Source organism: Phyllobates terribilis, unplaced genomic scaffold, assembly GCF_046119375.1.
Source record: "Phyllobates terribilis strain yellow unplaced genomic scaffold, ASM4611937v1 Scaffold_4__5_contigs__length_816908805, whole genome shotgun sequence".
NCBI lineage: Eukaryota > Metazoa > Chordata > Amphibia > Anura > Dendrobatidae > Phyllobates > Phyllobates terribilis.
The window spans coordinates 70,017,783-70,032,630 of record NW_027362764.1 but is presented as its reverse complement, the minus strand read 5'-3'; the positions used below and the strand labels follow the sequence as shown (position 1 = coordinate 70,032,630).

Sequence of the window (14,848 nt, the reverse complement as noted above, 5' to 3'; positions counted from 1 at the left end):
TCAGGGCACAACGGATCCACCGCTGGGCATATCACCTTGACAAACCCCCTCACTCCCAAATGTTTTATCTGCTGCACCTCATCCAAATGTGGTTACAGCTGGAGTCCTCTACCCCAGCGCAGATGGTGGAGCAAGTTGTAATGGAAGAGTTCGTGCACTCCCTTCTGAGCACAATGTAGACTTGGGTTGCCCAGTGAGATCCCCGGAATGCGAATGACTTGGTCAGACTGGTCAAAAGGTATCAGGTGGTCCACGGGTCTGTAAAGAGGCAACTCATTCCACATTAGGGGGCAGTGGTTAAAAAGGGGGTGGGGCATTCAAAGTCCAAGGAGGCAGCAGAGGTCATGCCAATGCCCTCATTGGGGGATGTAATTTGCTGGAGATGTCATGGCTCAGGTCATATAACAGCCCATTGTCCCCTGAGCACCAAGCAAATGGACTGTAGCATAGGACACAAGTGTTCCTTCTACGCATATCCAGCTTGCAGTGTGGACTGTCCACCCGGCAAGGGGCACCAAGCTTGTCCTGTCAATGTGAATGGCCTGCAAATGACTGGACTACTAGACCTAGTGAGTTTGGAGACCCTCGTGAGGGGCACACTCCCTCTCCAATTGATCCCTGGGAAGAAGGTGGGCGTCCGAAACATTCACCGGGATGCTAAAGACTATCCAGTGGCCAGAGTGGTTATTGAGATGGCCCGAGGTACTGAGTCCCATGAGGTCGTCGTGGTCCAGGATTTGTTGCATCCAATTATAATAGGCCAGGATTTTGCATTGTTTTGGGACTTGTGGGGGAGGGACGGAGACCTCAATTGCTTGGGTAAGAAAAGAGTTGTCCTTAAAAATGTCCCACCAACCCCAGAGTCTGACGAGTTTCCCTTCTGTGTAGTGGGTGAAGAGGAGAAGATAGTATCCCCTGAGGCAGACATTCCTGAGATAGGGGTGACCAGAGGAATTTTGAGTTCACCCAATATAGGGACCTAACTCTAAGAGGCATTTAATAAGGTAACAGTTATAAACAGCATAGCACAGGAGTCGGGGGCTGACACCAAGTTTCCCTATTTCATGTTGAGTGGGAACTTATTGTACCGAGTTACTAAGATAAGGGAGGAGATAGTGGAGGAATTATTGGTACCAGGACCCTATAGACAAAGGGTTGGACATTCACATGTCTTGGGTGGCCATCTGGGGTTGGACAAAACTTAACAATGGGTCATGCAAAGGTACTATTGGCCCAGATGTCACCGTGAAGTCCAAAAATATTGCAAGTCCTGTCCCACCTGCCAGTTAACCGCTATCACTTGTCTCTTACAAAATCCTCTCGTGCCGCTATCCGTCAAGGCAGGGCAACAGAAAAACCAAGTTGAAACTCCATGTGGGTTGTACAGACCAGAAAGTGACACTAATGGTGTCACCGTGGCAGACACTGTCACCGGCCCAGAAACAACAGTACCGAGAACTGCTTCAGCAGAACCGGGACCTGTTTTCAGAGTTGCCAGGACGTATGCAGGTTGGTGAACATGGAATCCTGACAGAACCATATATACAGGTGAATCAAAAGCCATATAGAATCCCCGAAGACCACCGCAAGGTGTTTTCAAAGGAAGGGGCTAAATTTGATGCGTATCCGATACCCTGTGATGATGAACTCATATCGAAGCTAGGGTCAGCCAGATACGTCACCTCCCTGGACCTAACGAAAGGTTACTGGCAAATCCTCCTCTCTCAAAGTACCAAGAAGAAGACTTGCTTCCAGTATAACAGTAAGCCATTCGGCCTGCAAAGAGACCCAGCTACCTTCCGGAGGGCCATAGACCGGATCTTAACCCTTCACAAAAGGTACACCGCAGCTTACCTCAACGATATTGTGATATTCAGCCCGGATTGGGGAAGTCATTTGCAGAAGGTCCAGGCCATGCTGGATGCGCTGAGCAAAGGGGGAATTTACCTTAAACCCAAAAAAAGTGTGCCATCTGGAAAAAGAAGGGAAAATATCTGGGCTACATCGTTGGAAGAAGCGAAGTAAAGTCGCAAGTGAATAAGGTGGAGACAGTCCAAAATTATCTGAAACCGGTCTCCAATTAACAATTTTGGGCATTTCTGGGAATAGTGAGACACCATCAGCTGGGTATCCCGAATTTCGCCATGATAGCTGCACCCCTGACCAACCTTCTTTAGGGCATGAAGATGTCAATGGCCAAATGGCCTCTTGAAGTAGAGATGGTGTTCCAAGAGTTGAAACTCAGGGCTACAGGTCTTCATTTTTCATGTGAAACACAGGCCTGGGAAGCTGTTACACAGATGTCCAGTTTAGACTTCCATGTTATGTGACTGAAGGTGCCAAAACCTACGGCTTTGGGTAGAGGGGGAAGTTTGTGACAAAATCACTGGCAAAAGATCAGTGCCTATATGTGTCTATTCGGTGGTTATGATGTGTGCAGCAATCTGACGCTGGATTTCCTAGCATGCCGTGGTAATGTATTGAATTTGTATCATGAGAAATTGAAGAATTTAAAGGGGTTGTCCACTACCTGAATAAACCCTTTTTTAAATGAAGTAGTCAACCTTGTAAAATAAAAAAAATCAGGCTACTGTACAGTATGTAAAGCACTGTGGAATATGATGGCACTGTATAAGTAAAGTGAGTATACTCATCTCTGACACTGGCATCCTTCCAGCGATTTTGGTGCTGGGTCTACCGGGGTTGGTATGTCAAGCGAGCCCTGCAGCCAATCAGTTGCTGCTATTTTGCAGCTGTTCTCATACTTCAAAGCTTGTCTGACATTCTTCCAAGAAAATTAAGAGCACAGCAGCCTAATGGCGGCTCCTGATGGTCTGCAGGGCTCATGTGGCATAACAACCCCGGCAGACCCAGCGGTGATATTGTTAGAGTGTTGGCGGTACAGAATATATATATTTTTGTATTTTACAAGGGAGGCTACTTCTTTTGTGGAAAGGTAAGAGTGGATATATCTGAATCTCTTCCAGTGCCAGTCTCAGAAGGCAATCAGAAAGCTTCACAGATCAGACGACTTTTGAGACAATGCCAAACAAAACTCCAGTGCCTCTCTGAATCCTTAGATAGATGCTGGGAAAGGAAGTAGTTTCTGCACTTTCTGGAGTCACGACAAACCATTAGTACGGATAAAAATGTAGGTTTATTGTTTATGCGTTTCAGAGTCCACCGACTCCTACCTCAGGACAACCATACATAATCACTAGCCTCTCTGAATACTGACACTTGGGATACAGTTACGATGGTTGTCGCCAAATAATAAGGTCCATAAGCTGCACTTGGCATTCGGAGCCACACTCCAAACAGAGATTTGTCTTGGATTATGCAAAAAAAGTTGGATACAAATCTATATTTTCTATTTTTGAGAAGTTTGTTTTATCAGTTACTGCCTCTAATATCAGAATGTTTTGCGAGTTTCTCCAGCATTAAATAGCCCTGTGTATTCTACTGGCTTTCGATCTTCTGTGCTGTATTATTTATAGCCATTTGCTTTTACCTTTCTGAGCCGTTCCTGGCTCGCGTAATCCGTTCCCCAGTATCATAAATAAATGAGAATTCATCTATGGCAACAACAGAATGAATATTCCTAACAGATCCCCCATAGTAATATCTAATTTATTGGACAAGTTACCCTCAGATAATATTTCTATTCCTTATCACTCGCAGAGTGAGATACTGATGAACAATATGGTTTATTTTAAGACAGGTGTTTCGTACAGCAGACTTAATCCTCAGTGCCGGAGAGTAAAGTGTGCCAAATTTATCGAAGCTCACACCTTTTGTTAACTTTGGGGCATCTTGGGTCATTCTAAAGACAGAAATTAAAACCCAGGCTTACTATTACCGATGTAAATTTACAATATAAATTGGGCACATTTCTGAAATTAGTTTTAGGTCACATGGTCACCTCGCTTCCTCTCCCTGAACCCCGCTGATATTTGCAACTTTTCAAAAGAGGTGTGAAAATTTGTACATTTTAGTGTAAAGTTGGGATATGCAAAAAAATTACAACTTTTCTTCACCAATCTAGAGGCAAAAAATTCATAACAAATTCTGCCCCATTTGGTGTCTTGTACTTGTAGTAAGATTTCCTTTCCCTGGTTAAAATATAGCTTTACAAGGAATATATACCATGCTGGTGGATGTGTGGAATTCTAGGAGATCCATGTAGAGATCCCAATTTGAACCATCGCCGTGGGGTCCACATATTTATATGTATGCCCCTACACAGTATATATTCCAAAAAGATATACCGCATATTAATAAAGGAAATCATAAACCAATCAGGTTACAGGCCCCAATTAGTTTGACAGAGAGCCCACTCCTGTCTTACCACTTAGATGTCATCAAAGGTGAAAAAAACTGCTCTGATTGGAGCTAACTTCAGTCACAGAAGTTACTCACAGGCGTCTGCTGTGTAAAACAGCCAGCACCCAACAAGTATTAAGTGGACTAGGAGCACAAATTTCTATCTATCTATCTCTTATTTTTATCTATTGTTTTTTAATTGATACCCTTCTTCTAAATAAATGTATTATTATTCAAATCATCTGACCAGATCTTTGCTCGGAGCGCATATTTCTGTATCAATGTCAAACACTCTCTTTTTATTCAAGGGTATTCTGAAAAGTTGATCATAGAGTGTCTTGTTGCTGAGACAATAAGTAATTATATGTAACATTTTGGAAAACTTGGCAGCAAGTGTTCAATTCTCCTGCAGTGTCACCCATGGGGAAAATGATGCATTACACCGTGCCAACTTAAATCATTGGACGTTACATTTAATTCTTTGTAGCCACTCTCTGCACTAACTAATGAATGGAAGGTCCAAATGAGCGATTTCCCTCATTGACTCAGAATGTTCTAATTAGGTATTTAACCCACATAATATTAAACACAAAGACTTCAATTGACAATTGCATTGCAATTGCTACAGTTGTACTGGACTGGAATCTGGTATAAGAATGACTTTTATTTAAGTCATAGTTTTTTTAGCAAGTACTTTGAATTCTTGAGAATCTTTTTTGTTATAAATCTTCTTTGTGACTTTAATGTATTATTTTTCTCAGAAATATATTAGTAAATTAATATCTGGGTGTTATGTGTTGGGGGTGTGTGAAGGAACGGCACCAGGGGGGCCCCGCAAAATCCCGCTGTTGCTGCTTCTTGCGGTGGATCCACACCCCGCCACCCGCCTGACGTCACACTAAGTCAGATGGAGCACGTGACACAGATCTACCCTTTGCACCAACGTGACGTTCCGCACCCCCATTAAGGACGCGTAAGGTCAGATTAGTACAGTACTACACCGTCACTTCCTGTCCGCACGGATACAGAGAGGCACCAGGGAGTGAGAAAAGGTGGTCCATTCAGACACTGACGTGGCCCCCACACTCACTCACACTCCTGACAGGCTGAGAGGCTCTTTCACTACTCCAGTGAAGCAGAGCCTTGTTGGTCTGGTAGAGCTGCTATCAATCTCTATTTGATATAACAGACTTATATCGGGCTAGAAACCAGCCCCGTAGCATGTTCATTGGACCGAAAAACAGACGTAAGGTTCGGAGGTCGAGATAAAAGAACAACCCAAGATTAAATTATATATTTAATCGTCATAAGGGCTAACTAAACAATGTACTATATACATAAGGGTTACATATACAGTGGTCAGAGTTACAAATACAAAAGCATGGTGCAACAAGTATAAGCAGATCTTAAAGTCAGTTACCAGTTTAGATGGAAAGCCTGGCTCGGGATGGGCGGCCACATGGGGGAGGTTGTGGGCCCTCACTTGGTTGGTGGACTTCTCCCACACGTCTTGATGGCACGAGCTCCCCCAGGAAAAGACAGGTGGGATGAGACTTGCAGGAGTTTGTAAACTCTCTGGGTTCTTACCCCTCCTCAAGCCCAAGTCTCCACCCCTGTTCCCACTTAGCGAAGAGTCTCCAGAAATACAATGGGCTATACCTCCTTACTGGATGGTCCCAGGGAACCGGTCCTGGTGTCAACGGACCCAGCCGGGCCCCTGCTATGCGTGGAGATCAAACACAGCAGCCCTAGGGGCTTCTGAAAGGCTGTGCTGCATATCTTCCTATCCTTGCTAGCTGGGCAGTGGAGAAAGGGCTGGTGGGATTCTCCCTTCATTCCAGTTTCCAAAAATCTATCTTGTGTATCACTCGGATATATCGTTTTCCCATAACTACTGTTGAATTATGTTTCTTGAACAAAGAGAGCACATGGTCAGGGGATGGGCCATCCTGTGCCACTCACAGCTGCTGTGAGGGATCTCACTCCTGCTTCTCAGCCCCCCTCCCCTCTGCTTGAGCTGCAGTGGTGTTGGATTTACATATGTAGATCTCTGTTAACCCCCACTGCCAGCAGTGAACAGTGATTGACATGGGATTACCTTGCATTTTCTTCACAGGGGGGATCCCTGCACAGCCAAGCATTGTCCAATCATTGCTGCCAGTGTCACAGCACACCCACTTCGGGAATGGTAACACTAAGTTGTCAAATATTTACACATTTCTCAGAAGAATAACAGAAGAACTCCACAGCCCAGAATTCTAAGTAAAAATGCTCTGGAACTTTTATTACAAAAAGAATACAAGCATGTACTAAAACAGGCGTTTTGGGAGAGGTGACAGCTTTTAAGGGAATATATAATCAGAAAATTAACTTTTTTTAAATCAGATTTTTGGGTTAAATATATTTTTTTAGAAACTTCGGCAATTTTTTTTTATATCACAATCTGTATTTTTTTTTTAAATTTAAACTTTGTTATGACAGCGTAGCAACTTACTCAGGAAAATAGGTAACACACTGAAAACGGCAACTGACCCTGCCTGTTCCTGTATAAACTAGAGATCCTGACCCCGCAGTCCCTAGTGGTTCGTGCATGAGCTGAGATAGCCCTAACCACAGACAAGACTATGGCTTCTTTGACCTATGCTGTCTTCATGTTTCTCCTAAAGAACCAGAGGGCAGAGCAGAGTACAAATTACCTACAGAAGGGAAAGTGTGCTGAAATAGATAGAAACAAACAACAAAATACAAAATAAATGGCTAAGTACATACTGTTAGAGAATATGCCACCTACTTCCTAAAAAGAAACAAGATAGGTGCAGGGTAAAGAACATAAACAGCAGAGAGATAAACCCTAGCTGGTCTTTCACTTACTGGCTTACACTACAGCAGTATGACTGGACATCCAAATTAAAATATCACCAGCAGAAAATACCAGCAGAGGGAAAGTATGTAAAGCCGCACCCGAAAGGTGATAGGGTAGACAAATGAGTAAATGAAAGCACCTGTTACACTAAAAAGACTGAAGCGAGGATAACAGAAACTAAACACCCGGAGAAAACGTGTATTGCTGCGGCTCGGCGGACAAAGAAGCTGAATACAAAGCACAGAATCAAGGGTTCAAACCCAGAAGCATGACTATTTTACAATTTTCACACTACCAGTTGAGCAATTTTAGAATTACACTTCCTGTTTTTTAGTGAAAACTTTTCAGAAGTCTCATTATCATCAGAGGCCGGATTACAAATACATGTATCACTGTGAGAATCTATGTTGTTTTACTATCGGCCATCTTGTTGTGGTTTGCTGGCTTCTAGTCTTTTCCTCTGGTGCTGGGTTTCTTGGTCACGTGATCTCTTCACTCTTCATCAGTGTTGTTACGCTTGTGCTCTGGGTAAGTTGCCTTGCTAAGTTCTTTGTGCTTTGGACAATTGATATCCTGGGACTTATTGTTCCACCAGTTTTGTTCCCTTTAATCTTCGTTTCTGCACCTAACTTTTCTGTTAGGAGGTCTCCTGTTTTTGCTCCCAGGCCTTAGATCTTTTAGGGAACCCTTTCCCCTTCCTTCAGGTCTTCTTTTGAGTTCAGTGCAGGAGTGTTGATGGGGCTATTCGCAAGGAATAGGGCACCCACCTCAGTGTAGGGTTTAAGCTGAGTCTCAGCGCAGGAACAGCTTTTCCCTCGTATTCCTTAGTTCTAAGTTGCAGTACATAACAGTATGTCCAGCCAAGTTTAAAAAAAAAAAGAGAAAAAAAAGTTTTTTGCTTTTTTTTCTCTTCCTGGGTTTTCTTCAGTATGAGTACCATCCAGGAGCTTGCTCAACACTTGAAAGGGTTGACTCTGGAGGTTGCTGGTCTTCAGTTGTACGTGAGTAAATGCCCTGCAGAACGCTATGAAGAATCTAAGGCAGGATTACCTGAGTGTTTCTCGTGGAAACGACAGGATTTTTTTTCATTTAAAAACACTTGTTTGTTGTATTTTCGGCTCAGACCTAGATCTTCTGGGAGTGAACTACAGCGTGTAGGGATTATTATGTCTCTATTACGTAAAGAACCTCAAATCAAGGCGTTTTCCTTGTCTCCTGGTGATCATTGTCTGAGGTCTGTGGAGGCATTTTTTGATGCCATGGGTTTGCTGTATGATGATTCTGATCGGGTTACATCAGCTGAGGCAGAGCTCAGTCGTCTCACACAGGGTTCTCTTGATGCTGAGAATTATTTAACCCTGTTCAGACGATGGTCTGCAGAGGTCAGGTGGAACGACTCTGCACTCAAGTTTCAGTTTCTGGCAGGCTTGAGTGAAAGGGTTAAAGATTTGCTCAGTGCATTCCCTGCACCTGATACTCTGCAATTTGCCATGCAGTTAGCTATCCGTGTGGATAGAAGGTTGAGGGCCAGACAGAATGAGAAGTTTCCTGTATTGCTGGATTCCGTTTCTTACGATAATCCTGCCGACACTGGGGATCCTATGCAGGTCGGAGGAATGTCATCCCGTTCCAAGGAGAGGGACAGGAGGTTCTCTGAGGGACTTTGCTTGTATTGCGGTAAGGCTGATAATTTTTTAAAGCAATGCGAGGTTTGCTTAAGGAAAGAAAAAAAAATGGTCAGTAGAAATAACACTCCCGTTCGTATTGCGTTTTTACGTTCTGCTGGGGTGTTTTTTCCTGGTAATACCATCTGTCAGCGTCATTCGGTTTAGTTTCAGGTAATGGTGGATTATGGTTCTGCACTTAATTTGATTGATCAACAATTTTTTGAAAAGTATAAGTTGGGGTTCGGAACCTTTCTCCTCTCCTTTTCCTGTGGTGGCGATTGATAATACTCCCCTGGAGCATGGGAGCATTCTTCGAAAGGTCACTGGGTTTCCGCTTACTATGAATATGGAACATCAGGAGCAGATTGACTTATTTGTTCTTGCTAAATTGCCTTCCCCGGTTGTCCTGGGGTTGCCCTGGTTAAAAGTGCATAATCCTTTGCTGGACTGGTCGTCTGGTTCCATAAGATCCTGGGGTCAGGGGTGTTATGGTAAGTGTTGTAATGTTCACATTGCGGCTGTTGTGAAGGGGGAGTTACCTGAACCCATTCAGGATTTTTGGAGGGTTTTTTCGGAGGTGGAGTCGAAAGCTTTACCACCTCATAGAGATTACGATTGCGCTATTGAGTTCGTCCCTGATGCTGAGCTCCAAAAGAGTTGGTTGTTTAATCTGACAATTCCTGAGAGGGAGGCTTTGAAAGAATACATTCAAACTAGTTTAGCTGCAGGTCACATAAGACCCGCTAAGTCTCCTGTGGCGGTTGGGTTCTTTTTTGTCAAAAAGAAGGATGGGGGTCTTAGGCCATGTCTGGATTTTCGGGAGATTAATGAGATCACTGTGCGCAATCCTTACCCGTTACAACTTATTCCGGATTTGTTTAACCAATTGACCAGAGCTAAATGGTTTTCTAAGATTGACCTTCGTGGGGCATATAATTTGTTGCGGGTGAAGGACGGAGATGAATGGAAGACAGCTTTAAACACTCCAGAAGGTCATTTTGAGTGTTTGGTGATGCCTTTTGGGCTTACTAACGCTCCTGCATTTTTTCAAAATTTCATCAATGACATTCTGAGACCCTTGATCGGTAGGAGTGTTATTGTTTATCTAGATATTTTGATTTATTCATCGGATCTTGAGTCTCATTGGCAGAGAGTCCGCAAAGTTATTCCACTACTGAGAGATAACACAGTCTTTGCTAAATTGGAGAAGTGTCAGTTTGCTGTCCAGAAAATTAGTTTTTGTGGGTTACTTTGTCTCTTGTGATGGTTTTGAGATGGACCCGGTGAAAGTTCAGGCTGTGCTGGAGTGGCCGAGGCCTGAAGGTTTGAAGTCCGTACAGAGGTTTTTGGGGTTTGCCAATTATTACAGGAAATTCATAAAGAATTTCTCTGTCATCGCTAAGCCCATTACTGATATCACCAAGAAGGGTGCTAATACAGTCTAATGGTCCACTGAGGCTATTGAAGCTTTTAAGTATCTCAAGGAGAGGTTCACCTCTGCTCCTGTTCTTATCCAGACGGATGAGACCAAGCCATTTTTGGTTGAGGTGGATGCCTCATGTTTAGTCGTGGGGGCAGTTCTGTCCCAGGAGGGAGAGGATGGGGTGCATCCCTGTGCTTTCTTTTCAAAAAAATTTCTGAGAAAGAGCTCAACTATGATGTTGGGAATCATGAGTTGTTGGCTATTAAACTCGCATTCGAGCATTGGCGATATTTTTTGGAGGGGGCTAGACATCCTATACAGGTTTTCACTGATCATAAGAATTTGATTTATCTGGACGCAGCTAAACGTTTGAATGCCCGTCAGCCTAGGTGGGCACTGTTTTTTGCCCGGTTCAATTTTTCCGTAACCTTTGTCCCGGGGACAAAGAATGTTAAGGCTGACGCTTTGTCTCCTAGTTTCTCTCCAGCGGTGAATGCTGAGGGGGAGGAGAGTATTTTGCAGAGAGGGGTGGTGGTGGCCGCATTGGATTCTGAGTTGGAGAATAGCATCCTAGGAGCTCAGAGTGCGGCACCAGCTAACACTCCGTGTGGTAAACTGTTTGTGCCTAGAGCCTTGAGGAGAGCATTGTTTGTTGAATGTCATGAGTCTCGGTTGGCGGGTCACCCAGGGATTTCAGAAACTAGGAAGTCTATCGGTCGGAGTTTCTGGTGGCCAGGGTGGCAAAGGGAAGTCATCAAGTGGGTGCATCAGTGTTCTGTGTGCGCTAGGTCGAAGGCCTCTCACGCTCCGGCTGCGGGGTTGCTGTGCTCCTTGGAAGTTCCTAGATCGCCATGGACGCATCTTGCCATGGATTTTATCACCAATCTGCCTGTATTGGAGGGTTTTTCTGTCATCTGGGTTGTTGTGGACCGGTTTAGTAAAATGTGTCATCTGGTTCCATTCAACAAGTTACCTTGCGCCAAGACTCTTGCTAAGGCTTTTGTGAAGGAGATTGTCAGGCTCCATGGTGTTCCCACGGACATTGTTTCCGATAGAGGACCACAGTTTGTGGCTCGCTTTTGGCGTGCTTTTTGTGACAGATTGAAAATTAATTTGTCATTCTCGTCGGGGTATCATCCAGAGTCCAATGGACAGACTGGAAGGAAGAACCAGGATGTCGAGCAGTTTTTGAGATGTTTTGTGGCAGACAATCAGGAAATGTTGTCGGAATTTCTACCACTTGCGGAATTTGCCCTTAATAATCATACTTCTTCCTCGGCTGGTTGTTCTCCTTTTTTTGTTGTACTGGCAGGTATCCATCTTTTGGTCCATTTTCCAAAGTTGGGGCTACTGTACCAGAGGAGGACAATTTTTCTGGAGATTTGGAGAGGGTTTGGACCAGTGTACGCCTGAACCTTAAAGAGGCTAACAGGAGATCAAAAAGGTATTTTGACAAAAAAAGAAAGGAGTCCTTGTTTGCTGTTGGGGATATGGTTTGGTTGTCCTCTAGGAATCTTCATTTGAAAATTCCTTCTAAAAAACTGGGGCCTAAATTTGTGGGTCCTTTCAAAGTGGATCAGATTGTCAACTTGGCAGTGGTGAGGTTGGGCATTCTTTCGTGCTGGAGGATTAATTCTGTGTTTCATGTTACTTAAGAAGGCAGGCATGCCTGATAAGCAGGCGAAGCCTACTGTTCCTCCTGTTGATGAGGACGGTGAATTTGAGATTTCTCGCATTTTGGATTCCAGGTGGCATAGAGGGAGATTACAGTATCTTGTGCCCTGGAGAGGTTTCGGCACCGAGGATAATTCCTGAGTGAAGGCCAAGGACGTCTCGGTCTCAAGGCTAATTAAGGCTTTTCACAGGAGATTTCCTGGTAAGGCTCGGCCTAGAGGATCCAGAGGATCCTCGTAAAAGGGGAGGTACTGTTAGAATCTATGTTGTTTTACTATCGGTCATCTTGTTGTGGTTTTCTGGCTTCTAGTCTTTTCCTCTGGTGCTGGGTGTCTTGGTCACGTGATCTCTTCACTCTTTGTTACTCAGCACCTGTCTCCCATTCCCAGCTGGACATCAGTGTTGTTACGCTTGTGCTCTGGCTGAGTTGCCGTGTTAAGTTCTTTGTGCTTTGGACAATTGATATCCTGGGACTTCTTGTTCCACCAGTTTTGTTCCCTTTAATCTTCATTTCTGCAACTAACTTTTCCGTTAGGAGGTCTCCTGTTTTTGCTCCCAGTCCTTAGATCTTTTAGGGACCCCTTTCCCCTTCCTTCAGGTCTTCTTTTGAGTTCAGTGCTGGAGTGTCGGTGGGGCTATTCACAAGGAATAGGGGACCCACCCCAGCGTAGGGTTTAAGCTGAGTCTCATTTCAGGGACAGCTTTTCCCTCCTATACCTTAGTTCTTAGTTGCAGTACATAACAATCACCTCTATACACAGCTGATAACACAGGATCCACAAATCACATGAGGTGATGTAAAAGCTCCCTCTACTTTGCCTTCATTCACAATGCCTTTTACACACATTCATTAAAGCTAATGTACATGTATGGAAGTATGAATCAAGAATAACCCCAGTGGCCAAAGTGAAAATTGCAAGATTTTTTTTTTTTGGGGGGTGGGGGTGGGTTTAATACAGATTGTGATATTTTTTTAAAAAAAAAAAAAAATTATATACAAATTTGCAAAACATTTTTTAAAGATGTGTTTCACACAAGATCCTAATTTAAAAATTAGGACATTTTCTGATGACACATTTCCTACAAGCATAACTATATATTGATCAATGCTGGATGTATTGTTTACCGTATTCTCCATTGGTTGTATGGTCTTTATTAATATCATTGTATGTGTTTCCAGTTGTTATTTTCCAATCCAAACCATTGGAATTTAGAGGTTCCCAATCGCAAAAGCCAGACTCAAAGTCACATGTGTTCAGATTTTCTAAGGAAATAAAAAAAAGATTAAAAATAATAAAAAAATTATGAAGAATTGTGCTTTTAGGATTACTGTATCTTATGTTTGTCAGTGTTCACACGGTAATGCCTGGATGGCTGGAATAATAGATATTCCCCAGCTTTGGTTACTTACAGCCCACTGGTGACACGTTATCGGAATCAGAGGGTATACAGCTGCTATTAAAGTTATTAAAGGATTATACACAATTTACAGCAACAGTTAGTAGATTTAATTTGCCAAATTTTCTATCCATTTCGTTCACTCTCGCATAATCCAGGCTTTGGCAAATATATATGCCAATAAATCAATGTGTGGCTTTGCAGGTGATAGACTGATTCTGTGCTAAGTCTAAAACAACTTTCGGTCTCTCCTATGGATTCTTATAGAAATTGTAGCAAGCTCACTTCAATAAATTAAATGACTACAAATAGCAAATACAGTTTGCACTCAGACATTAGCAGAGTTGGCTCTGCCGTCTAACACTGTGCAGCAAAATGAAGGGTTTCTCCTATTAGGCTTCCACTACTCCAATCAGCCTGCGGTGTCATTTTATCCCTTAGATCTTGATTTTATGTCTCATATATATATAGTTGGATATTTTTTACTTTTAAGGGGTAACTACTGTTCATTCAAGTAACTTTTCAGAATGAGCTGTCATGAGGAATATCACTATTTCTGACCATTGCATAGTTTGTAGCCTGCATAGTAACCAGTTTTCCCCTTTGCAAGCTCTGAAAATTAATGGTGGCGGCTCAGCATGTTAAATTGTTAAAACTGCAAAGTGCTTGTTAAAAAACAACTTACCTCTTATTAAAAATCCTCTACGTTCTAAAGAACAGAGGGATTTTTAATTCTATTCTGTATTGCTCATTGACTGCAATCTAGCAGCGGTAGCCTGACTCCTAGGGAAGCTTAGGAGCTTGCAAGCACTGCACTGAAACTCACCCGATCTCTGGATTGGGCCAGCTTCAGTCTCCCTGCGCAAGATTCCTCTGCTGGCAGCATGGGAGAATGCACAGTTTGGGCCAACAGCTTAACTAAGCAGCTATTCTGAACTATCAATCTTCAGGAGTGCACAGCTTTCCGGCAAGCAAGAACCCGGGAGGTATAGGAACAAATAACCTTTTATATTGCAATTGACTCTGAGCTGGTGGGAGGAGATAAATTGCTATGACTATGCATGTCTCCCATAAACATTATGGCACACAAGGATTCTTGCTTTTCATTCTTTACATACAGACAGAATCAACAGCAGCATGGAGGCAATTATACAGCAGTACTTAGTAGTGTACATGTGAATCCAGCTTTGGGGTTAGATAAAAGACTTGTTAGAAAGATAAGCACACTCTTTCTTTGTCTCCCTCTATCTGTTTTTCCACTCTGCTCCTCCCGCCTTCTTTGTCCATCTGGTATAATAGAAATTATAAGTTGACACCTCACTGTGCTTACAGTCTGTCTTGTGTTGAGCAGTAAAATACAGTAAAATACTTACTAGCTGCCGTCTTTTGCTCTTCCTGATGCTACTCCGCTCCTGTTCTGCCATCTTATGGCCACAGCTCCTGACTTACTGGAAGTCAGAGGTAACAGTCACAAGTTCTCACTTTAAGTCTATGAGAGCC

The 14,848-nt window shown here is 43.3% G+C and overlaps 1 protein-coding gene across 1 annotated transcript in view; it reads right to left on the bottom strand.

Annotated features, from left to right (window-relative positions):
* The window catches only part of MALRD1 (MAM and LDL receptor class A domain containing 1), a 900,174-nt gene that overhangs the window by 646,131 nt on the left and 239,195 nt on the right, over window positions 1-14,848 (bottom strand). The window contains exon 10 of the mRNA XM_073677476.1: window positions 13,077-13,214. Coding sequence (XP_073533577.1) covers window positions 13,077-13,214 — 138 coding nt within the window. The remainder of the gene's footprint in view (window positions 1-13,076; window positions 13,215-14,848) is intronic.